The 26,553-nt window shown below is 38.0% G+C and overlaps 1 protein-coding gene and 2 long non-coding RNA genes across 3 annotated transcripts; 2 read left to right on the top strand and 1 right to left on the bottom strand.

Annotated features, from left to right (window-relative positions):
- Nucleotides 1-8,038: 8,038 nt before the first annotated feature.
- On the bottom strand, nucleotides 8,039-18,327 carry LOC137743764 (uncharacterized). The gene is made up of 6 exons (XR_015956649.1): nucleotides 18,195-18,327; nucleotides 12,405-13,032; nucleotides 12,073-12,319; nucleotides 11,436-11,527; nucleotides 9,658-9,742; nucleotides 8,039-8,061 (listed from the first exon to the last, which is right to left on the bottom strand). It is a non-coding gene; the product is annotated as an uncharacterized LOC137743764 (long non-coding RNA).
- On the top strand, nucleotides 12,803-21,281 carry LOC148690893 (uncharacterized). The gene is made up of 2 exons (XR_015956650.1): nucleotides 12,803-12,941; nucleotides 20,891-21,281. It is a non-coding gene; the product is annotated as an uncharacterized LOC148690893 (long non-coding RNA).
- Nucleotides 13,036-15,221, top strand: LOC148690894 (uncharacterized). Its single transcript, XM_088685673.1, has 2 exons — nucleotides 13,036-14,618; nucleotides 14,921-15,221. The coding sequence occupies exons 1-2, from the start codon at nucleotides 13,997-13,999 to the stop codon at nucleotides 14,953-14,955; spliced, it is 657 nt and encodes a 218-aa protein (XP_088541799.1). The 5' UTR covers nucleotides 13,036-13,996; the 3' UTR covers nucleotides 14,956-15,221.
- Nucleotides 21,282-26,553: the final 5,272 nt, after the last annotated feature.

The following is a 26,553-nucleotide window of genomic DNA, read 5'->3' as shown; positions in this document are numbered from 1 at the left end:
TTCAAAAAAGGATTTAATTCTGAAAGAATCAGCAGTCCTTCCTGCTGAAGGCCTATCACTGTGCGATACGTGTTCAAGTTGTGATTAAAAAAATAATAACTTGAACACATGTTCAGCTGTGATTGGCTCTCAGCAGGACGGGCTGCTGATTCTTCAGCAGCCAAGTCTTGTTCTTCAAAAAATTGAACTCCTAAAGAAGCACTTGATTTATAATAAAAGTTCTAACATATTTATAATGAAAATTGTTATTGGCACAAAAATCTCATTCTACACTCTATACTTTCTATATTTGGAAAGAAAAATACACTTGTGAGGAGAGCAGAATAAGATTTTTGGAATGCCAATAACACTTCCCTTTATAATTAGTAAAAGTGTTTACGAGCATAGTTGGGGGTGATTTTGAATTAGATCAATAAAAGTTAAAATATTAGCAACATAGTTAACAATATTTATGTTAATTATAAAGAGTTCACTCATGTATTGTGATACTCAATGCCTGATTTTGTTTTTTATATTTGAATTCAGAAACTTCTTTTTCTGGTTTTGTTTTTTTCCATTACTCATTCACCTCATACACTTCACACCCCGCGCGACTCATTTACATTTGGATTCAGACACTGTAATGCAATGTGCATTTTCTTGTTTCATTTTTACATTTGGATTCAGACACTGTAATGCATTACATTGTCTGTTTTCTCGTTATATTTTTCACATTTTGATTCAAACACTGCACTCACACGCCATCTACACTTCATACCATTTTATTTTTTTCTCAATTCTTCGAATTTTCAATAAATTTTCTGTCTTTTTTAAGTGTCGTTAATTATTAAGAAAAAATAACAATAACCTTTGCAAATTAGTATAAAGGATCTGAATTCGATCAAGCGGTTTGGTTCTTGGGTGGATATTTGTATTAAAGTTTTTAGGATTTGAATGGTTGTATGCGTGGTGGTTGTTTGAACTCGATCGAGTGGTTTGGTTCAAATCAGGTTGTGGTTTGAACTCATAATTTTCAGTAAAATTTCTATCTTTTTTCATTTTCGTATATTTTTGTTCAATTACGCTCTAAAGTCTCAAAGCTCTTATAAATTCTCATTTGCAGAGGGACATCTACATACACAGAGCATATGAGCACCAAATAAAGTTTCATTTTTTTAATATGTATTAATATGGACCTAATTAATGAAAAATTGCATTGATTAAGTTCAAAATAAAAATTGGTCATTGATATATAGCTAATTAGTACCGTTTTCATTGATTAAAGGCTAAAAAACCTATTGTTTTATACAAGAGCAGTCTCAAATAGGCACTTAACAACGAACTCACAACAAAATATGCGTTGTTTTTGTATTTGTGTGCAATAAAATACACGTTGTTTTTGTATTTGTGGGAGTTGAACTTGTCCAACAAAATACAAGTGTACATGTCACATCCCGTCCCGGGCGGGACCACTTCCCAGGCCCACTCCACCACCATAGCACGATATTGTCCGCTTTGGGTTTACTATTTCCTCACGATTTTGTTTTTGGGAACTCACGAGCAACTTCCCAGTGGGTCACCCATCATGGGATTACTCTAGCCTCCTTCTCGCTTAACTTCGGAGTTCCTATGGAACCCGAAGCCAGTGAGCTCCCAAAAGGCCTCGTGCTAGGTAGGGATGAGAATATACAATTAAGGATCACTCCCTTGGACAATGTGGGATGTCACAGTACAGGTCTTCGCGTGATCCATTGGTCCCGTGCTTATCTTATTTGTGTGTTTAGGTAGAGTGATAATTTGCTAAGCCAGGTGATGACTTGAAATCTTTGTCATTGTTTTCTACTTTTCTCATCTATCGCATCACAAATGATGGGTCAACTAAAGTTGCCAGATGTCTTGTGTTTGTTGTGCTCTATTTGCTTTACATGCGAGCAAGCATTACTCATCCCTCCCTCTCCCTCCGGTGGCAAATTTGGGTACGAAAGATGGATGATTAATCATGAAATCCAATTAATGTTTTCGTCATTTGATGTATTTGTATAGAGCAAATTTTGAAAGATATGTGGGGATTGATTATCGTCTGATTGGTTATCCAATCGTTATCTTTTTCTCATCAACCATGTGCTCAATTATTGTTCTTGATTTTCCGCTGAACCTTTCCAAATGTTATCATCACTTCATTTCAAAGTGTCGAAAAATTCAGACTCAAAAGTTATATTGGTATCAAATCTTAGACTTGTGTTCTCCACAATATCGGTTCACATACAGGTTTCATGTAAAATCGAAATTTATATTTAGGTTTCATTACAATATCTTATCTTTTAGGCCATCTATACAACGCACATGCATAATTGTTTAAAACGTGTATATATTTGAGAAAACTCAAAACTACCTTCACCGTCGGACTCAAATATAAGAAGGTAGGTGTTTTGTATGCACGCATTTAATTCACTAACACTCCTATTTATTTTGATCATTTAGACTGAACAAATTCAAGGTAAATTAAAGAACAAATCATAAGGAAAGAAATGAGTATGCAGAAATCATTTTCCGCTACAATTACTTTCTTTTCTTTTAATACCCCTTTGTTAATCTAAAATCGGGTGCTGTACTGTTGTTTGATAGTTGATATAACAAAACGTTGTCCTTGACACTTGCCTTGTTTCAGTTTGTGGTCCATTCAATTATGGGTGCAAAACTGCTTATCTTAGGAACTAAAATTGATTGATTGCCCAACACAATAAGGCCTTTGACATATCTACTGTCCCATAATTTGTGCTATCTCCATGTATGAAACAAGGGGAGGTTCTTAAGCTTTTGTGTGGCCTTGATTTGTCCTCAATGTGCAAAACAATGGAAAGAAACCCCTAAAACTGATTGGTTGAGAGTCTTGAAACTTACCTACATTTAGGACGCCACTGGTCACGCTAGGCCCTCGCCGTGTCGTGCAGCTAGTGGGACTACCTTAGTAAGACAGAGTACAGAATATCAAATTTTGATTCACAAGATTCAAAGAGGCAGAAGCCACATGGGTTTGCAATTCCATTACCCTTTGAAATTTGCCTCGTCCACCTTTCATTAGACATCATTTCCATTTTTTTTCTTGTTGTTTTGCAATAATTAAAATATGTTTAATTAGGAACAACGCACTTAGAAAATACAACATCTTCATATTTAGCTACTAATGTTATAGTTTTGGTGGTATTTATCGTTTTTATAAATGAGAGATTTTAAGTTTGACTTTCATAAATGATAATTTTTCCACATCATTATATAGAGCCGATCTTTTGTGTGACCAAGTCTTCACATTCAGTCTCGTTGTATCAAAAGAATATTTTCGGGTTTAGGTTTTCTTTTGTCACACATGTAGTATGTGACTCTACGGTGACTTCCGCCATCATTCTTTTGTTCACTAAAACCATAATCACCCATCACTGATTGGAGTGCCAATTGGTATCTTATTAATTCAAGTTTAATTACAATAATACAGAATGGTTGACTATAATCAAACACCGACCCATGCGAATTATTATATAAGCACCATTTGCCGAAAAAAATAAATTATTATATAAGCATCTTGTAATTATGTTTCTTTGATATTAAATTCCATAATTAGGGAGAACATCCTTCTCCTTCACCTGAAAACTCAAGAGTCAGCACTTGAATGATAATCCTTCTGTGGTGAATATCTGCCAATGCACACTACAAGTTAAACAATACTTATAATAGTTAAACATGTGGGGGCGGCTGTTTGATTACGACTAATTACGAAAGCAACGTTGTTTGATTACTGTAATAAACAAGGCACTGATTCATGATTAACTAATAGACTCTTTATAGTGTATGTATTAGAGGTTAATTAGGTTATTGGCCTTGTTGTGCGGTTGCAAACGTATGAGCTGGAATAACAGTTATCTTCCCTACTTCTGTAGTTCTGTTTTTATATATATATACACCATATTCCATCCTTATCCCTGCCATTAGCTAGGGTTTTGCCCCTTTGGTTGATTCGCTTGGACAGAGTTGTCATTGTCCTAAGAAGTAGTTGCGCATTTAGCTTGTTTTAAAAGCTGTTGGGCACTATTTCCTTACAAACTGTTTTAGGAGTAAATTCTGCCGATGCGCTTTTAACTATTGCTACCAAACCGTAGTTTCACCACACAAGTAAGCCTAGACTCCAAGGAAGCGCGGTGGAATAGTAGGACACCCAATTATTCCACATCTGAAACTTAACTCATCTTGAAACTGGGTTAATCTGTTAGGCGATCTATAGTTAGCCGACACAATTGTCTCTAACTGTAGACGAGTTAATGCCTAATTTTTTTATTGTTAGAGGACCCGGTTGATTGTCCTGCATTGGAAGAATAACGTTTGTTGGGTTGGTTAAGGGCTCTTGAGGACGCTTCTCTTACAAACTCTTGAAGGCGCAAGTTTTGCTTATGTGCTGTCAAGAACTGGTATCAAACCCTAGTTTCACCGTGCAATACTGAGCCTAGACCCCTCAGAAACATGATGTAAAGTCAGGACCCAATTGTTCCGTGTTGGAAAACCTTGCATACGATCTTGAGCTTGGTCGATCCGTTAATCAGTTACATCATGCATGCATGTGTCAATGTTAATGTCGGTATAAAAAACAACAAATATCGCTTCATATGCCTTAGCTAGCGATTTGCCTTTATATCATGATCACGAATCAAGATTATTCAACACAAGATAAAAAATATGACTCAGGATTTTTGTCATTTAGATACATATGTCAGTGTGTCTATGCATGCTTCGCTATCTGCAATGAAAAATTACATGATCTTTTTCTGTTTGGGGGACCAGAGAGTAGATTACCAGTGATGTTTCCTTCTCTCCAGAGATGGGCTCACGGTTTTCAGTATTCATGAGGGAAGTTCCTAATTAATCTAAAAACATAAAGTCTCATAAAACTCATTTGCCTTGATAAAATATATAATTTGAGATGTAAATTAACTGTTGAAGAATAACTGACACCCCATAAAAAAATCCTTTGAAGAAGAATACTTTGTGGGGCCAAATACGTTTCTGAAACAGTAGTAGAGGTAATTAAACCAAACATTCTGTAATTATATTGAGACAAATAAAAAGGTTATGAATTCTAATTATCACATACACGGACGGTTGGACTCGTATTTTCGAAGAAATCAAAGGAATCTGATTTTCACACACTTTCTTATTAGTATCTCACACACTATCTTTTTATTTCAGAACATCATATAAAATAAATCAAATATAAACAACAAACAAAGATTAAACATTGCACGCAATCATGCATGCACTAAGTACATAAAGCATGTGCATGAAATCCAATATCCTAATGGATAAAATGTTGAGTTTCTCATCCATGTGTCTAGGGTTCAAAACTCTTCCATTGCACGGAATCATGCATGAACTAAGTACATAAAGCATACGCATGAAATCCAATATTCTAATGGATAGAATGTTGAGTTTCTCAATCCATGCATCTAGGGTTCAAAACTCTTCCTTCCTAAATTATTGGAATAATTCGAAACCGTTCCCCTCCTCTTTAATAATAAAAGAATTATAAAAAAATAATAATTACACAGCATTGTTGTTGGACTTTATCAGGCCCTTGAACTTTGACAACGAACTAATTATCGGGCATATCGGCCTAATTCTAACCTCCTGCCAATAGGCCCATATCCACCATATGTGCTTCATGAAGGCCCAAATCCAAAATTGAATGCTCCCGGAAATGATATTAGACAATTGATAGGCAAAAGGGAAAATAATCATGCTTTTCTGAGCTTCTTCACATATTTGTTTAATTTTGTCCGTTAATTCCATTTAATTTATTCAATCAAATAGCCAAAAATAGAAAGTGATGTTTTTTTCTTCTAAACAACGATATCATATACATAGGGAGGGGGTGAACCTAGCCTAACAATGGGCTAGCAATTATGTGGTTCAATTATGCACGCTCACGTTCTCATCCTCTACGAGTGGCATGTAGAATGAATGAGAATGTCTTAGTGAAAATCTAAGCCGTTAATTCACGTGGATGATAAGATCAACAAAGTATATTCAACCATAAATAGTATTTCTCAGCACTGTAGTTAATATTTGGCGTTGAATTTCATTTAATTGTAAATCTATAAAAATATATTGTGAATAGTAATTGTACCAACTCAAACAAGTGCACTAAAACAGTAACATTTCATGTTGTACTTAGATGGCAGCGTACCCTTCAACAAAAGTCCAATTGACCTCTTTCTGTAATTTGACACTTGCTGTTGCATTACCTGTTTCAGCCATCGGATGTTGTACTTAGGGTTTATGTTGGACCATTGATATGATGATCTGGTCATGAATATGCACATGCTGCCTGGCCTGGCTTTCTTATTGTGTTGTTTTCTCAATTGAAATAATTTAAAAACTTTAAGTTTTAATGATAATTACAAAATAAAAGGTAAAATGAATAATACCGGAATTGATTTTTTAATGTAAAAATGTGAATTTTTCGTTAAAATGAACAGTATCGGAAGTTTTTCGTTAAAATGCCCTATAAAAAAATAGTTGGTTCTTGACAGAAATTTTTTATCTAAACTTTATTAAACTTTTAACATTACAACAAACACATGACGAAATAGGTTAATAAACCCGCAGTCGGTAGATTGTTATAGTGGTTGGGGTATTCTCTTCAACTCATTAGAGCTCCAGCGGCCAAATTAAGCATCAGATTAGATACCTACCCGTATTCCATAAAGAGTTCAGCACCCGACTACCGAACATTCAAAAAGAGAGTAAAACAATTCAGTAGCACAATTAACTTTTGATTCATACTTATTAACTATAATCATGTACTCATGTAGAATGAGCATAAGGTGATATACTATCTCTTGCACACAATTTATCGAAGTGTTACATGTCCCACTGTAGTTTCCGTTCGACTGTTTGAACATGGAAAGTTTCGATGGTGGTTTCCACTCGAAATCTTCTGTGCAGCAAATACTCTTTATCATAGAGTTTGATAATGCCAAGCCAAACAGTTTAGGTCACTAGCTAGGATTATCAGGGCATTCTGTCGCCCGCCGATCTTCCTTTGAACTTTGAAGTGATGACAGTGAATCCTGGTATTGCGCTTCTGCAAACCTTCTCAACCCTTCATTCCATACCACAGGGCATTTCGTGACAGTTTGCACGAAAATCAAATAATACGGGAAGTTCATACGTCAGAACAAATACAAAAAACTAGAGACAGATGGGAGAGACACAATAAACTATAGGACACGACCATATTTAAATGACGTATACATACATAACATCGAAGGATTAAGACTGCCCATACATTCTAACCGTATGTGAAACCAACACAAAATGATATCAACTTCTAATTAAAAAATGAGTAAACTACCGAATCTCCCCTTGACCCTTCACTTAACTTTCGATTTCACCCTCAACATTTTAATTAGAAAATCAAGGAATTAAACTATTTCTTTTACCCGATTCCTCCCCACCCCCTACCAGTGGTTTTTACATAGACTGCATCCACATTAATGTTAACTCTAATCATGTGCACACCACATGACTCTCATTTGAGGACAAAAACGTCACTTCACTAGATCTGCAGACACAAACTATAAAATCACAAATCTGCACAAGTCAACATTTTATAAATCTAGGGATTTCAATTCTTTTAAAGAACAAAGCGACTGAACTACCCTCACATGTTGTGCACAAACTTCCATGAAACATAAATTTGGATGGAATGAATGAAAAACTAACAACAGGGGGAAATAGGCCAACAAATTAGTTTGAGTCCCTAATTTTCCAATTGAAAATTTTAGGGAGAAACCAAAAGCTAAGTGAAAGTTCAAGGGGGAAATCGGCAGTTTACTCTTAAAACAGCCAATAACATCAAAAGAAGACGACGATGAGGTTCCACACACCATTAACATTTGTGTCATACGATCACAGTTTAGACTGCTACACCCAAAGATGAATGGGACGTTCCCACCCCGTCCAGAGAACAAAAAATTTCATCATGGTGTTCAAGGTTGAAAGGTGGCGAAGTGCACCAAGGCCACCAAACTGACCCTTTTTAAGAGCACATAAAACAGGACTTTGGTAAGTAACAAGAAATATCCACTTCTTTATGTTGCACCTGCTGACCATGGAACCAATTTAGTTTTTAGTACACCTTAACGGCAATTGTTTATGTATTTCATTATCGTCCTAGTTTATCAACTGTTCTAATCATTAAACCCAAAAGCCTCTTCAGGAACTTGGATAACATCAATGGGAAATAATGCAACTCATCTGAAGAGCTTAAACAGCCCCCTTCAAAACAAATGTTCATGTTGTGATGTCTAGTCAATGATCATGATTAAACAATGTAAAATTTATTAAAATATAACGAAAATGAGTTAAATGAATAGAAGGAGATTAACAAAGAATACAGAACCACACGAAAGAAGTAGCAGCCAACTTTAAGTTCTAGTTGTAGCAAAAACTCACTTCTGTATTCCATGCACAAGGGAAGTACGCAAGAAATTAATTATTTCAGGAATAATCAACAGCCCTAAAGACTTTCTTAGGCACAGCATAAAAGAGAAATGGCAATAAAAATAAAACAATGAACATTAAATACCTATATGGTTAACATGGAATTTGCTACTTCAAAATACCAAGATTCTAGGAAGCAATAAAGACCCTCAAGTTGAGAATTATGCAAGAATAACGTAAAACCATGGAGAGAAGGAGAATCAACACTTCGTTAGAAATAATTAGGTCTTAGAAAGCGATGGACGCATACAGCTAAAACAGTGTGCAAAGGTAGAAATATAATAGAAAACCAAAGTTCAAATATACTCAAATACCATGTTAAAATTTAAATATGTAGGAGATCAATGAGTGAAAATAGGAAACAAACTAATATTAGGAGTTACACACAAGCCTGAATTCAACACAAACCCCATTGTAATATGAATAAAAAAATATACTTTAACCGGTGCATAAAGATCTCTGACAATTCATACAATTCCATGAACTAAACAAGGTAATGACTGATGAATATCCAAGCTTGGGAAACTTAAAATCATATTCCAGAGACACAAGCCATTTATTTCAGATCTCAGAAAATTTAAGCCATTTGATTATGCCCACCAAGACCAAATAGTTAGAGAACCAATTTGGGAAGATTTTTCATTTCATGACATTTGGGTGGTTCTCAAATGGAGAAGCCTTGAGCAAGGTGAAGTGCAATCATTCTAAAAACTCCAAAACACAAGTCTTGAGCCATATGATGCTTACTAATATGTAATCAATTTATAAATACATCTCCATGACTCGAGTTCATTATAAGCTTCTCATTGCCATGAAATAAAGAAGAAACCAAAAGTTCATCATCACCAACTAGTAATTGATCTAACCCGTCGTAGAAACTAAACCAACTTATGCGACTAATGCAGAATTATGGACTAATGCAGAAGTATGGACATAACTAATGATATTTTGTCTTACAACAAAATATCCACAAAGAAAATTTAAAGAACAATACATATGTAAAAACAGTAATTAATTCAAACAAATGAAACCACAGTAAAGATTCTCTCAAGCACATAATAAAAGAGAAATTGGCAATGAAATTGAAGCCATGAATATAATGATATTAGGATTGGCAGAGAAAAAAACCTTGGAATATGTCACTTCCAATACTAAGATTCTAGGAAGCAACAAAACCCACCAAGTACCAGAAAAAAGGAGGATCAAACCTTCGCTACAAAGTGAGAGAAACATGTAATTAAGAACAGTGTGTATGGATAGAAATATTACAGAATAGCAAGACCAAACCTACTCAAATACCATATTAAAATAGAGATGAATAAAAATAGGAAACAAATTAAGACAAAGATATCTGAAAGGGCTACTAACATAAGTCTGGAGAACATAACAGAAAAATCCGAACATATATTAAGAGTTACACACAAGTCCAAATTGTAATATAAGAACATTAATTCTCAAGACGAAAAAACACAATATTTTAACTAGTGCATAAATTAGTCTAGAAAATTTTGATAAACAAGGTAAAGAAGCTCAACCGGGGAGTTCAATCAAAAGGATTTTCCAAGGCATATTCAAGCCATTTATTTTAGACTAAAGCTAATTAAGCCATTTACTTATGTCCAAACAGAATATGTGGGTTAGGCCAATTGGCTAGGACAACGTAAATGCCCGGAAAATTTAGACTCATAGTTGAGTCTTAAAAAGAGAAAGACTCACCAATGCACAGAAGACTTGGACCATCTCCTACGCACTAGAGAATTTGGACTCGATTCTCGTATTTGAGTCTACATATGAATCAAAACATCTCCAATTCACCAGATACTTAGGAATTATATACAAGTTTCCAGCTAATATGAGACAAGAAATCGGAGCCTATGGTGGATCCCATGCCAACAAGAAAAAATGCTATTAGACGAAGAAAAATAAGATGAGTTTTGACCCCAACCATCTCTAATACACATACCAAAATTGTTAAAACTCACATTGAGAGTTTTGACATTAAGGTTTTCCCTTCCAATGCACATACCTTATTTGTTAAAACTGAATATTGGTTTGACTCCAATGTTTTCTATTCCTAGGCATAGACCAAATCTTAACAATATGCATAGGAAGAGAAAACCAAACACTCAAACCCACCACTATTTTTGGACTCAAATATAAAAATATGTCAGGAATATAAATCTTCCATCGTAGATGACCTACCATTTGTTCCAAAATTTATGAATTTGTTATTTTGTGCTCAAACCTGGAATTGGCCTTAATATGAACCTCGTTCAAACCTTCATATGTTACAGGAACTCTGTGATTGAAATCAACAACCATATATTTTTCAATAACAACCTGCTTCGCACAATTAGTCTGGTACATATATATTGTTCAGACTTACAAGCTAAGTTTCTAACCAATTAACAACAACAACAACTAACCTTCTAATCTGACGACAAGTGTCCAACATCTAATAAGGGACCCTTGAGCTACTACAATTTACTCACACACTCCAATTTGGATAACCATTTCTAGTATCCTATCAGGCCTTGGGGTAGGTCAACTTTAATCATAATCTGTTTGAAACTTCAAACTCACATGGAAAACGGATTAGCCATGTAATGTTCTTCAAACCCGTCCTCGAAAGAGGGCATCTGGTGTAATGCTTACCACTTTGTAATTAGTTCTTAAATCCATTTTCCATGACTCAAGTTCATTATCATCAACTAATAATTGACCTAACCCATTCCACAAACTAAACCAACATATTTTAAGTTACCCCGAAAGCATGACGATAATGAGTATTTCTCCCCCAAAACAAAATATCCAGATTAAAAATTTGAGCATATGTAAAAACAGTATGAAACAGAAAAGAAATCGATAACTGGAGTACAATCAAGGAGATGACAACTGAAACGTACCTTGGTGATTAAACATGCGCCAAATTAATGGAAGCAGAATCTGCTGCCGCTCACTGACGCCTAGACATCAAGAAGTACTACACTTGTACTGCCTACCAAATATAATTAAAAGGCAACGACCAGTAAATTAAACATAAGAAAAGAACAATATAAACTAAAATTATATTTGCTTCAATAACAGGACACCTTTCCCTTTTTCTTTTCTTTCTTTTTTTTTCTTTCTGAAAAGGAATTTTGGTTTAAGAATCTCACTTATGACACAAAAAAAGCTGAGATCTGGCCAGATGGGAAGAGAGTAAAATGTGTCCATATTTAGCAGAGCTCTGACCTTAGGGTTTATGTTTTCTTTTATCAGCCGATTTGGGGAGAAGAGCTGAATGTATATTTGTGTAATAATTTACAGTTTTTATATGACATGCACAGAGAAATAAACTTGCATGAAGAAGAAGAAGAAGAAGAAGAAGAAGAGGGTTTTCATAATAAATAAATAAAAGAATAATTGTGGTAGTTTCCATGAAAATAGAAGAGGGGTTCGGAGGGTTTTCATAAAATAATTATATATAAAAAAAAAGAAAAAGAATAATTGCGGGAATTTCCATGAAAATTTGAACAGTAAGATAAGAATAAGAAGGCGTACCTTGAAGAAACATCAGAGCCCCAAATCGTCCTCTTCAACCCATTTGAAGGTCAGGACAGTATATCAAAAGACCACGCTTACAACTAAAGTCATTCTTTACAATTTTAAATTCAAAAAAAATTAATAAAACGGAAAAAATTAAATACATTAAAATAACTTATCTTGTATTTTCATTCCCTTGTGATTGTGAAGTGCAGTGAGCCACGTATGGTATGCTACGTCGGTCAAATCATAAACTGAAGGACACCTGTTACCGAGTAAGATAAGGATAATAAAAACAATGACAAACCCAAAACCTCAATCATCAAGTCACATGTCTTGATTTTAAACACCTGGAAGGAAGGAGAATTGGGAGAGCAGAACGGGCGGGGCCTGGGACTGGCCTGGTTTAATTTCCTATTCCTTTGCGGGAGGAGAAGGGGCGTTGATGAGAAATTAAGATTTTGAACGTTGACGATCAAAATTAAGTGGTGAAATAATGCCAGCGAGCGCGCAGATAGCAGCTGACAGAGAGAGAGGTGAGCACGCACCGCCCAAAGGTATGATTTTATACAATTGCTGCCTGTGTGTGCTCACTCTCTTCTGTCAACTACGCTCAGCTTAACCTACAGTTCTCTTCCTTCTTTCTAATATATACAAATATACAAATATATACAGCTAATTAGATACACCAAGTGCAATGGTCAGCCTAGCAGCTTTCCTCACTCAAGGAATATCATGTTTTCATCAGGGTTTTGAATTCGGAATGCTGCCCGAATGCCCTGTCTACAGGATAATTCACTATTTACACAAGCGGAGTCTTTCAATTCATCGGACTTGAGGAAGGAGGGGGGCTGATTTCAGATCCCATTATTAATAGTGAAAGCCAGGTTAGTGTATATAAGGACTCTCATCATCCATCCACGTCAGAATCGTGTCCGTGCATCCGACGTCTAATTACCAATAGTAATTCACTAATACCTCTTAGACAAATAAGGAATATGGTTGGAGTCCTTGTGTAATTGTATATAATATTATTATTGGAAGAATAAGCCGTCCTACAGCCGTCAAGCCGTCCTACCTTGTCCTACCTACACACTAGCCGTCCTACAGCCGTCAAGCCGTCTTACCTTGTCCTACCTACACACTAGGACGGCTACCTTGTCCTCTACAGCCGTCCTACCTACACACTAGGACGGCTACCTTGTCCTACCTACACACTTGTATCATGTATATATATCCTTGTAATCTTGTAGAGAAACACAATGAGAAAAAAAGCATTCTCTTCCATTTCTCTTCCATTTCTCCACATTCACGTATCAATAACAAATATATTTTTTAGCCTACATACCTTTTTCTACATGGTATACAGAGCAGGTTTATAACCCTAGCCCTAATTTTTTTTTTTTCGGTAGCTTTCTCTGCCGTTCCCATGGCTGACTCTTCTTCTTCCGATGGTGTTTTTTCCTTTCATCATTCCGACCACCCGAATCTTGTCCTTGTATCCAAGAAGTTGAATGGTGATAACTACACATCCTGGGCCCGTGGCATGCAGCTTTCCTTGAGTGCCAAGAATAAACTTGGTTTCATCACTGGCGATATCCAAGAACCTTCTTCCTCCGACGACTCTGATGCTCACGCGGCTTGGCGTCGTTGCAATGACATGATTCTCTCTTGGCTTCTGCATTCCTTGGAACCTGACCTTCAAGAATCTGTGCTTTTTTCCACCTCTGTCTAAGCTGTATGGGATGATCTTCGCGAACGCTTCTCTCAGAGTAATGCTCCACGCATCTTCCAACTCAACCGGGAACTTGCTACAATTTCTCAAGGTTCTTCTTCTATCTCCGCCTATTTTACTCGCCTGAAAGCTCTCTGGGATGAGCTTGCTTCTTATAATGATGGTTGCACGTGCTCTTGCAACGCCAAGCATGACCGTCAACAACTCATGCAATTTTTAATGGGCCTCAACGAATCCTTTGCTGCTGTTCGTGACCAGATTCTTTTAATGAATCCCCTTCCCACTGTTCGTCAGGCCTGTTCCTCGGTGTCTCAAGCTGAAAAACAACGCTCCCTGGGCATCCTCCGCTCTGTCGATCAACCTGCTGCCATGGCTGTTCGTGGCCCGTCCCGTCCCTCCTCTGCTCGTCCTCCCCTCCACTGCACCTACTGCAATTTTGATTATCATACCCGAGACACCTGCCATAAACTTCATGGCTATCCCGTTGACCATCCCCTCCATGGCCAACCGTGGCGACCACCGCGCCGTGCCACTGCTTCCAGTTCTTCCCGCAGCCATGCACCTTCCAGTCCTCCCCGGCAGCCACGGTTTTCTGTTTCTCGGCCCCATAATTTCACCCAGGCCCATCACGTGCAAGGCACCCAGGCCTTCGCCTCCTCTTCTACTCCAGCGACCCACCAAGTGCACGGGGCCCAGCCCACTTTGCATGACTTGCAGCTTGCCATGCCTGACCTCTCTGCCGAGCAGCACTCCCGTGTTCTAGCTGCTCTACGTGACACCACCACCTCTCCTCAGGCCAATGCCGTGCTCACTACTGATTTTGCCCAAGGTTTGTTACCTGTCACCTCTCATCATGGTCAATGGATTCTTGACAGTGGTGCTACGGATCATATTACTTCTTCCGCTTCATGTTTGGTTAATCGTTCTCCTTCACATTTGCCGCCTGTTTCTTTGCCTAGAGGTGCTTCCGCTCCCATTACTTTTACCAGCACTCTTCCTTTAAATTCATCAGTTACTTTGAAGGATGTTTTATGTGTCCCTAATTTCCGAGTGGACCTTTTATCGGTTAGTAAACTTACAGATGGATTATCGTGTTCCATAACCTTCTTTCCTTCTTGGTGTGTTTTGCAGGACTTGGTTTCGAAGGCGATGATTGGTGTGGGTAAGCGACGTGGCGATCTGTATTACCTTGTGGCCCTTACCTCTTCTCTCCCCACCCGTCAACCTCTCTGCAACATCATTACCATCCCCTCCTCCCTCTGGCATAGGCGTCTAGGTCACCCCTCCTCCACTCGTTTGCAAGCTTTAGCATCTAGCTCTCTTAATTGTACTTTTGATTCTAGTCATATTTGTGATGTTTGTCCGTTGGCAAAACAAACTCGTCAACCTTTTCTTTTGAGTTCAATTTCATCAACTTTCCCTTTTGCTTTAATTCATTGTGATATTTGGGGCCCGAATCGTCAATCTTCTCTTTCTGGTGCTCATTATTTCTTAACCATTGTGGATGATTTTTCTCGCTTTACGTGGGTCTTCCTCATGAAACATAAATCCGACACTCAACAATTAATTAAGGATTTTTTTGCTTATGTCACTACCCAATTCTGCACTACCATCCAATGCATTTGTACTGATAATGGTGGTGAATTTTTATCTCTTCGTAGTTTTTTCTCTGATCATGGGGTGCTTTTACAAACTTCTTGTGTTTATACCCCCCAACAAAATGGCGTTGTTGAAAGAAAACATCGTCATCTTCTTGAAATCGCTCGCGCCCTTCGTTTTCAATCCCATCTTCCTATCAAGTTTTGGGGGGAATGTGTTCTTACCGCTACTTATCTCATCAATCGTCTCCCTACCCGTCTTCTCCATCATAAATCCCCATTTCAGGTTCTCTTTTTGAAAACCCCATCTTATGACCACTTCCGCGTCTTTGGTTGTCTGGCATATGCCACCTCTGTCACTCCCACCACCAAATTTTCCCCTCGCGCTCATCGTTGCATTTTTCTCGGTTATCCTCATGGACAAAAGGCTTATACCCTTTACGATCTTGACAATCACCGCATTTTCACTAGTCGAGACGTCATCTTTCACGAAACTACTTTCCCTTATGCCGTTTCTCACCCTCATATCCCATCCTCTTCGCCTACCCTACCCATCCCACCCCCTCTGGATTTTACATATAACCCACCCCTTCCTGCCCCGACGCCTCACCCTCCTCCACATTCCTCCCCTTCCACGCCTCCCACAGACTCCCTTGCTGCCCCATTACCCGTTCCTCCCCTTCCCCGCACCTCTTCCCGTGCCCATAAACCTCCATCCTATTTAAAAGACTACGTTTGCTCACAGGTGATTCTGCCATCCCACCCATCTTCGACTTCGCAACCCGGTTCTACACAAGGTACGCGATATCCACTTTGTAATTTTCTCTCTTATCACCGTTACTCTCCCAGGCATTTTTCTTACATTAACTCTGTCAGTCGGACTGTGGAGCCTTCCTCCTTTGCCGAGGCTGCCACTGACCCCAATTGGCAACGTGCTATGACTGAGGAGCTTCAAGCTTTACATGCTAATGGTACTTGGACTTTAACTTCCTTGCCCCCTGGCAAAATTCCCATTGGTTGTAAGTGGGTGTACAAACTCAAGCACAATTCTGACGGCTCTATTGACCGCTACAAAGCTCGTTTGGTTGCTAAAGGCTTCACTCAGGCTGAAGGTATTGATTATCATGACACTTTTTCTCCTACTGCTAAGATGATTACGGTGCGTTGTCTTCTTGCTCTTGCTGCTAGTCAGTCTTGGTCTCTTCATCAGCTTGATGTTAATAATGCTTTCTTACATGGTGACTTACATGAAGAAATCTATATGTCTCCTCCTCCTGGTCTTCGGCGACAGGGGGAGAATCTTGTGTGTCGCCTTCACAAGTCACTTTATGGTCTTAAGCAGGCTTCTCGCCAATGGTTTGCCAAATTCACTAGTGCCATCATTTCTGCCGGTTTTCAACAATCCAAAGCTGACTATTCATTGTTCACTAAAAAGTCTGGTATTTCTTTCACAGCTTTGCTCATTTATGTGGATGATATTGTGATTACAGGCAATGATGCTAGTGCCATTAATTCTCTGAAGTCTTTTCTCCATGATCATTTTCGGATAAAAGACCTTGGTGATTTAAAATATTTTTTGGGTATTGAGGTTTCTCGTTCCAAACAAGGGATTTATATTTCTCAACGCAAGTATGCATTAGAGATTCTCAAGGACTATGATTTTTTGGGAGCACGACCCATTGCTTTTCCTATGGATGACACAAAATTATCTGATAAAGGAGAACTTCTCAAGGATCCTGAAAAGTATCGACGATTAGTAGGTCGGTTAATATATCTCACTATCACTCGGCCGGATATCATCTATTCTGTGCATGTTCTAAGCCGTTTTATGCACGAGCCAAGGATATCTCATATGGATGCTGCGCTTCGTATTGTTCGTTATTTGAAGGCTACTCCAGGTCAAGGTTTATTATTTCGTTCTGACAACCAGACCAAGTTAACTGCGTTTTGTGATTCTGATTGGGCAGGTTGCCCTATCACTCGCCGTTCGACTACTGGGTATTGTGTATTCTTGGGCGGTTCTTTGATTTCTTGGCGGACGAAACGACAGAAAACCGTTTCGCTTTCTTCAGCAGAGGCGGAATATAGGGCCATGGCAGGTGCTTGTTGCGAGATAGTTTGGCTTCGTTTTTTGTTGAAGGATTTGAACATTCCTTTGGATGGTCCTTCCATTTTATTTTGTGATAATCAAGCAGCGTTACATATAGCTGCCAATCCTGTTTTTCATGAACAAACTCGTCACATTGAGATGGATTGTCACTTTATACGAGATAAGATTGTAGATGGCACAATAGAGACCAAGCATGTGGGTACGGCACAACAGTTGGCAGACTTGTTTACCAAACCTCTTGGGAAAGAAAAGTTTTCGAGTATGTTACGCAAGTTGGGAGTTCTTGACATCCACTCTCCAACTTGAGGGGGAGTGTTAGACAAATAAGGAATATGGTTGGAGTCCTTGTGTAATTGTATATAATATTATTATTGGAAGAATAAGCCGTCCTACAGCCGTCAAGCCGTCCTACCTTGTCCTACCTACACACTAGCCGTCCTACAGCCGTCAAGCCGTCTTACCTTGTCCTACCTACACACTAGGACGGCTACCTTGTCCTCTACAGCCGTCCTACCTACACACTAGGACGGCTACCTTGTCCTACCTACACACTTGTATCATGTATATATATCCTTGTAATCTTGTAGAGAAACACAATGAGAAAAAAAGCATTCTCTTCCATTTCTCTTCCATTTCTCCACATTCACGTATCAATAACAAATATATTTTTTAGCCTACATACCTTTTTCTACAATACCACTAGTAATTACGTGTTCAATTGTAGTAGTACTAGTGCCTTGGGAAGAAAAATGTCGGGAGACTCTCAAAAGTCGGCTGTCCATAAGTTCCTTCATCCCATGTTTTTTGTCACATTAACTCTGCAAACTTATGTTTTTGCCACAATTATGTGCTAACTTTTTATAATATTGTGTAAAAAACATAAGACGAGGAAGAGTTGAATTTTTAGAAAATCCCCTAAACATTTATTCTTTGAAAACTGTAAAGTTGCACCGCTGGCTTAGCACTAGTTGTGGAATGTTGTACTGAGGAGGGTCTGTAATTGCGTTGGCCTCAAAAGTCCCATTGGCCACTTCTCTATTGCGGTTGCGCCTGTTTCAGCCGTCGGATCCACGTATAATATGATTCAATCTTTATCTCAGCCTTTAGATTTAACTTAGGGTTTTATATGTATTGGAGCGTTGGTGTGGTGTTTGGTGGGGAAGGGTCAGGGGAAAGGACAACCAGCAAAATGGAAGGGAGACAAAGATAAAGACATCCATTAAAAATCACCCACCCTTATACGTTTTCATCATATATCCCGACTCTGCATATGCCTAAACATGTGTACGCTGCCTGGCCTTCTTTTGGTGTTGTTTTCTCAGTTGAATATGCATATGATAAATAGTTGGTTCCTTACATAATTTTCCTTTATCAAAAATTTTATTAATAAAGTTTAACGTTACACATTTATGGGACGAAAAAAGCATCGAGTCCAATTAGATAACAAAATTGTAAGCGATGGATTACCCGAATAGTTATGACATTCATCTTCAACTTATTAATGAGATGTTTTGAATTAGACGCCTCATTTTTAAATGTCATAAACTAAACATCTATTCCTTTTACAAATTTGATTAAACATTTTCCCTACAATTTTGGTACTTTAATTTTATTTCATTAGAAGTCTATTCACATTAGTATTCTCTTTTTTCCTTCTATTTTTATGCATCTCTTATTATGATGATTTAAGATTTTATTTTTAATTTTTTATTAAAATATTTATTTTAATAAATTAAATAGAATGTAACAAAACTCGTTGTTAGGTACGTTTGATTATAATGGTACATTTAATTACTTGGTACATTTGAATTTTTGGTATATTTAGTTTTTTGTACATTTGAATTTTTGGTACGTTTGTTTTCAAAATATAAGTTTTATTACTTTTTGTTCTAATAATGAGTAATTACTTTAATTAGTTATTATTTTTTTATAGAAAAAGTCGTTAACAATGTAAAAGTTTAAATTACTTTAATTAATTATTTTTTCTTTCTAGAAAGAATCATTAATCAACGGATAATAACTTGTTTGTTAATTCAAAATTATATGATTTATCGTTATTATTTAGTATTATCTACAATAATAAGGATTTATGTCCGATCAACTAAAAGTTGTTACAAAGACTTATCTACCAAAAAAAAGACTATCTAGAGCATTGTGTATGAATCAAACATATTTTTAAACATTCCAAAAAGATGAATATTCATTTTAATATAGTTTATAATTGGGTATGTTTTAATTCGGGGTTGGTACGTTTTCGTTTGACATTGGTACTTTTTCATTTAATGTTGGTACGTTTTCATTTGGCGTGGGTGTACATTTAGATTTGAAAAGTTTAAATTTTTAGACTTAAATATAATTGAAATTATTTAAAATATATAGTAGATATTTAAATGTAAATTAATTTCAATTAATCTGAAGTAGTTCAAGTTTGAGTATCTTAATCAAATGTTTCAAAAGCTTAATAAAAAACTTAAAAAACATAAATGTTTAGTCTATAAAAGTTTAAAATGAGGCATCTAGTTCTAATTTTCTCCTTATTAAGAGTTATGTCCCGGTTTCAAATTCTTCACTGTACTTAGTGTATATAAAATTACAATACGAGTAGGATAACAAAACCATGAAGTCCAAAATTGTAAAACTTTAGCCGACAAAAGGAAAAAATGCACAAATAACTAAACATCTTACGTTTCCAAAATTCAGCTTAATCACTAACCAAGTCTAAACAACTCTCAAAACTAAAATATTCTAAAATGACCCATACATTTAAGTTTTAACAACTACTGTTATCTATCTATGTGGACAACGGCACATGATAAAGTGGAACATAAAGACAACGTTTAAAGAGCAAAGTGAGTCAAATTAACTTTCATGGGCCACTTACTACTATAGTTTTATAGTATTTTTCTTCACTTGTAAGTGAGAAGCTTTAGAGATTTTAGGTTCGATTCTTGTTAAAGACGAGTTTGACATTGTTCTGACTGGTCTAATGTGATTCTTAGCTACTGCCTCACTCTTCAGTGTAAATAATAAATAAATAAAACAATGCGAGCCCTTCACTATGAATTTGTAGCCCAAACGATATTCACTATTAAGGCCTTAAATTCAGTCACCTATCTTCGAGTAATGTGTGGTACAAACTCGTCGTCTATATAAGTCAAAATTCAGATCAGAAATTTGACAAAATAATTTAAAATTTTATGATTACATGGCTCTATTTTCAATTTTTTTTAACAAACAATATTATTTACACTAAAGAAGAGATTGCAGATTTAATCTTACAATAGTCTAGCAATACTATTCAGTTTATAAGGGAGAATCAAATATAAGACCTCTCACTTACAAATGAAGATGAATATTACTAGACTGTAATACTAAGTGACTGCTCATTTGCAGGCTCCCATCCTCCTCTACGAGTGGCTTGTACAACGAAAGAGAAAATCTTACTAGAAATATAAGCCAATATATTCAACCATGAATATTATTTTTCTAGACTGTAAATAATATTAAGGGTTGTATTTCATTTAATCGTGAATTAAAAAAATATTGTGAATAATGATTCTCTAGCCACTCTTAAACGAGTGAAATTGCACTAAGACTTACTATTCATGCAATGTTGTACTTAGGTGGCCATGTTGTCTTTAAGAGTCTCATTTAATCCGTTTCTCTAATTTGACACTTGTTGCGCTGCTTGTTTCAGCCATATTTAACTTAGGGGTTATGTTGGACCATTGGTGTGATAATCTGGTCACGAATATGCATATGCTACCTGGCCTGGCCTTCTTTTTGTGTTGTTTTCTCAGTTGAATATGCATATGATAAATAGTTGGTTCTTTACAGAATTTTTTTATCAAAACTTTGCTAAATAAACTTTAACATTACAACAAACACATTTATAGGAAATACGACAACAAAACCGCAATTGGTAGATTGTCAAATTGGTAGATCCTCTTCAACTCATTAAAGCTCCAGCGGCCAAATTAAGCATGAAATTAGATATACCAACCTAGCATGAAATTAGATTGTGAACACGAAAGATTCCTTGAAACAAGAAACCAGAATAACGTGTACAAAATAATATTTTTTGTGTTTATGATTTTGGGGTTACGATCTCTCTCAAATTTGGTCCTCTGATTCTATCTTCGTAGGGTGTAGGTTTGTGGATGAGTTGTTGATCCAAAGGGCCGTCGGGGCTTGATCTAAGGATGAACAGTTGATGAACGGATGAACACTTTCTTCAAGGGCCGTCGGGGCTTGATCTTGAATAATGGTTGTGTGGATTTCTTCAAGGGCTTTTGGGCTTGATCTTGAAGGTTGATGGATGAGCGGATCTTCAAGGGCTTTTGGGCTTAATCTTGAAGAACGATTGGATGTGTGGATTTGTTGAGGTTGTTGATCCAAAGGGCCGTTGGGGCTTGATCTTAGGATGAACAGTTGATGAACAATGAACACTTTCTTCAAGGGCCGTCGGGGCTTGATCTTGAGTTGGTGGAAGTTCTTCAAGGGCCGTTGGGGCTTGATCTTGAATGAGGATTTGACGAAGAAACGAAGAGTGCTTTCTTGATCCTTCGGGATTTTCTTGAGAGCTTTAGAACTTTAAGGCTTCAAGGTTTTGGTGTGTAGAGAAATGTATTTGTGAATTGGTTTTGGTGTGTGTTGGCTTTTCTTGGGAATTTGGATGGTTGGAAGCTTTGGAGTTTCAAAGCTTCAAGGATTTGGGGAATTCTCTTCCAATTTGGGAGTAGAGAAATGTATTTGTGAATTGGTTGATGCTTGATACCTTGATGGAGAAGCCTATTTATAGGCTTTGAGAATGAATCACCACCACAAAATATTTTTTTCCTTTCCAAGCACCATTGCCTAATTTTCCCACTTAATGCAATATTGAAATTGAAGTGGTGTAACTTATGGCCTAATTTCCCACTTAATGCAATATTGAAATTGAAGTGGTGTAACTTATGGCCTAATTTCCCACTTAATACCATTTTAAACTTGAAATGTGTATGCTTTGTCATTGCCCAAATGAGAAAAACTTTCTTTGATCCGTAATGGATTGAAGTGTGCTTACCTTGTCATTGCCCAACATGAGAAGAAAAACTTGTTTTGATCCTCAATGGATTGAAATGTACTTGCCTTGTCATTGCCCAAAATGAGAAGAAAAACTTGTTTAATCCTTCAAGGGTATTTCTTCCTATTTTGTTGAGTCACACGCCATGTGTACAATTTGTACAACACGTGGCGTATGCCATGTATGCCTTGACACGTCAAAACTTTAATGCATTGGTGAACATTTGTTTTACTGAAATTTCGATGTCTACAAATGCCCCCACTTCAAGGCGCGTCGTAGACATGTGCTTGTCACGTGTAGAAGATGTGTTTTGAAGTCCCTTAATGTAGATGTCAACCCAAGGGCCGTCGAGGCTTGATCTTGAATTAGGCTGGAAATTTCTTCAAGGGCCATTGAGGCTTGATCTTGAGTTCGACTGGAAGATTTTCTGGTTTCCTCCAATCGTTGATTTTCCACAGGCTTAGTCTTGAACTGGGCTGGAAATTTCTTCAAGGGCCATCGAGGCTTGATCTTGAGTTCGACTGGAAGATTTTCTGGTTTCCTCCAATCGTTGATTTTCCTTTGTGCTACTCTTGAACTGGGCAGGAAATTTCTTCAAGGGCCATCGAGGCTTGATCTTGAGTTCGACTGGAAGATTTTCTGGTTTCCTCCAATCGTTGATTTTCCTTTGTGCTACTCTTGAACTGGGCAGCAGGAAATTTTGGTCTCCCCCGAAGGTCTGAGCTTTACTCTTTTTTTTCTGTTTCTTTGTTCAATCTCTCCAATTCGTATTGAAGAGGGTTAGAGGATATCTCAGCATATGCAGTTGTTGCTTGTCTCCACATGCTTTAATGTATCATTTTCACTTGCCTTACTTGCTCCCCTTTGCAGAAGTGGTCCCTTCTCTGGAAGTGTATCAACCGTTGAAGATGACTACTCGAGAGCAACGCTAGGTAAGCAACCAGGGAATAGATTCCAGGCAGTCGGTTCCAGATCGGAAGACTGACTCCAAGTGCCGGCTGATTGCTTCTTTCACTTTGCCATGCGAGTAAGAACAAGGACAAAGGAAAAGACAAGGAAAAAGCATGATATGAGATACCTTTGCTTTTGAAGAAGCGGCGAATGGATCAGCACATGTATTTGTTGTGCTTGTTTCCACATACTTCAATCTACCGTTTCCTCCTGGGTCATCTGTACTCCAGGCATCTGGTATCTTCTTTGGGAAAGAAGAAAAAATTGAGTATTTCGAAAGGCTTTGCTGGGAGTGCGCCCTCAGAGATGAGGAAGAGTTGGGCATTTTTTTTTCAGGTCTGCCTTGCCATAAAAGATGAAGGTCGACATATATAGGGATTTCCCAATAGCAAGTGGTGGTTATGTTCTTTTACCCTTGTCGACAAACGTCTCTTCGATTTTTTAACAAGCGTCTCTTCGATTTCTGAGCGAGCGCCTCTTCGAAAAAGTAGTCACGGGTGCGGCTCTGTCACCACGCTTGTTGGCAAAAGCGCGTAGTTGGGATGATAACCTTCACGTGTTTTCAACTTTGTCAGAGATCTTTTGACAAAGTTGAACGCGTTATCTGAAAAGCCGCGAAAGCGTCGTCGAACTTCACGCAGGAAAATCCGATTTTTTGAATCGGTGGTCGTGTCGCCTTGGCTTTTTATAGAGGTATCGATTACCTCCAACATGCACACTTTGAAGATCGCCCGTTTGTGAAAATCGTCTTCGGCCCTTTCTGATTTTACTCCATCCACCTTTCTCTTTTAACCTTTTGACAATGGCTAACCCGTCTAACATTTGCTTAGATTTGAGTCTCAGCAGTGATCCGAGTGCGCCGCGTCAGGTAAATGTATGGTGCCCTTCTTTCTTATCTTCTAATGGCCCTTTGACAGGTGAAGATTCTGTGATGAAGGACGCAACAACAGCTACGATAGTAGCTAGGAACTTCCTCACTCCAAAAGATAGTAGGCTGCTTTCAGAACGGTCCGATGAGTTGGCCGTTCAAGAGTCCCTAATTCTCAGTGTTCAGTGCGCAGGCTCTGTGTCCAACATGGGCCAACGCCTACTTGCTCGATCCCGCCAAGTGGAATCATTGATGGCGGAGGTGGAAACTCTTAAGCAAGAGATCAAACAGCTTAAGCACGAGAATAGAAGTTTGCATGTGCTTGCAAATAACTATTCGACGGGCATGAAGAGGAAGCTTGATGAGCTGCAAGAATCCAGTGGTCGAATTCAAAGTGACCGTCAAAGGCTTGCTGCTTTCTTCCAGAGGCACCTTTTTCCTGGCTCATCTAGCGTTCCACCAAGTATTGAGGCCTCTTCTTTGATGCCTCCCGCTTCTGTAGTTTTCCCAAGTAGTGGGGCTTCACGTGAACAACCTTTATGAAAGCTCCATCTCTTTTTTTTTTTTTTTTTTTTTTTTTTTTTTTTTTTTTTTTTTTTGTACGCACTTGTAATTTCTCGGAGATCAATGAACATGCTTTACTTTATTTAGTGTATTATGCTAAATACAGATAAAACATATACATCACCAAGATGTGTTATTTCCCTTTTTTTTTTCTTTTTTTTTATTTTATTTTTTTTTATTTTGATGATGTGACTGTACTTGAAGTTTTGAAGTTTCAAGTTGCCTACGTACCTTTGGTTGAGGAGGGATCAAGTCATGACGTAGTTCAAATGAGTGATGGTTTTTTTTTTTTTTTTTTTTGATGATTTTGCCGTACACAGTTTATGCTCTTGCGGGCCAGGAGCGTTGGTTGTCGCCTTTTAGGCTCGTGCGAACGAGGAGCGTTGGTTGAATTTGTCAAACGATCTTAGAGAGGCATTCCTTGCAATCTTCATAGCAAGGAGTCTTGACCGAGTGATTGAAGAAGTCTTTGGGGAAGAAATCGCGCATTGTGATGGCAACGGACGATCTTTGTGTCATAACTTCCTCATCCTCAACACTTTCATGTAGCTTTGAAGGTTGACGGTAGCTGCTTTGCCCCCTTTCCGATTGGTGAACTTGTGGAGGAGACCTATGTTTCTTGTGCATTTTCTTTGGAGTGACATAAGTCCATCCTTCAACTTCACTTGACGTGACTGACATGGTTTTGGAGCATGCCCCCAGCGGTTGAGGTGAAGATTTTGAGTTCAAAGAGCCAGAAGTGACAGTGGTATAGTTTGACTTCACCACATCATTAAGATCTAGCTCGATGATCCATTTCTGAGCTAACTTCATGATGAGATCTTTTAGCACAAAGCACTTTTCCGTCGGATGACCAATGAAGCGGTGGAATTTACAGTACCTTGGACTGTCAGTACGGTTCATCTCTTCCGGCCGTTTGCACTCAGGTAGGTCGATCACCTTTTTGTCAAGCAAGTCTTTCAACATGGCAACCACGTCAGAGTCGGGGAATGGATATGTCTTCTCCTCAAGCTCCTTCAAAGTGCGTCTACGTATCTCTTGATCACGAAAAGCTTCGGTTTGAATCGCCTTGCCTCGTGTATGGGTTTTGACTGGAGTTGTGTTGACCGTCATTGCTTCCTTGGTGGGTTTCCACGCAGCCTTATCCACCTTGGGCCCCAAAACTTTGTCATTCTTGTAGTCGGCGATCTGTTCTTTCTTCTCATGACGGGTGATGCTTAACTCCATATCATGGGCGCGGGTGGCTAACTCCTCAAATGTTCGTGGTTTAATGCCTTGAAGGATGTAGTGTAGTCCCCACTGCATGCCTTGAACGCACATCTCAATGGCAGAGATTTCAGAAAGCCGATCTTTACAATCCAGACTTAAGGAGCGCCATCTATTTATGTAGTTGATGACAGGTTCATCTCTCCACTGTTTCGTACTGGTCAGCTCTAGCATGCTTACAGTACGACGAGTGCTGTAGAAACGGTTGAGGAATTCCCTTTCTAGCTGGTCCCAACTGTTGATAGACTCGGGTTCGAGGTCGGTGTACCAGTCAAAAGCGTTACTTTTCAGCGAACGTACGAACTGTTTGACAAGGTAGTCTCCCTCTGTCCCAGCATTGTT

Source organism: Pyrus communis, chromosome 15 (assembly GCF_041283825.1).
Source record: "Pyrus communis isolate YQ-2024b chromosome 15, ASM4128382v1, whole genome shotgun sequence".
Lineage (NCBI taxonomy): Eukaryota > Viridiplantae > Streptophyta > Magnoliopsida > Rosales > Rosaceae > Pyrus > Pyrus communis.
Note: the sequence above shows the minus strand (reverse complement) of the source record. Positions and strands in the feature narration are given on the sequence as shown.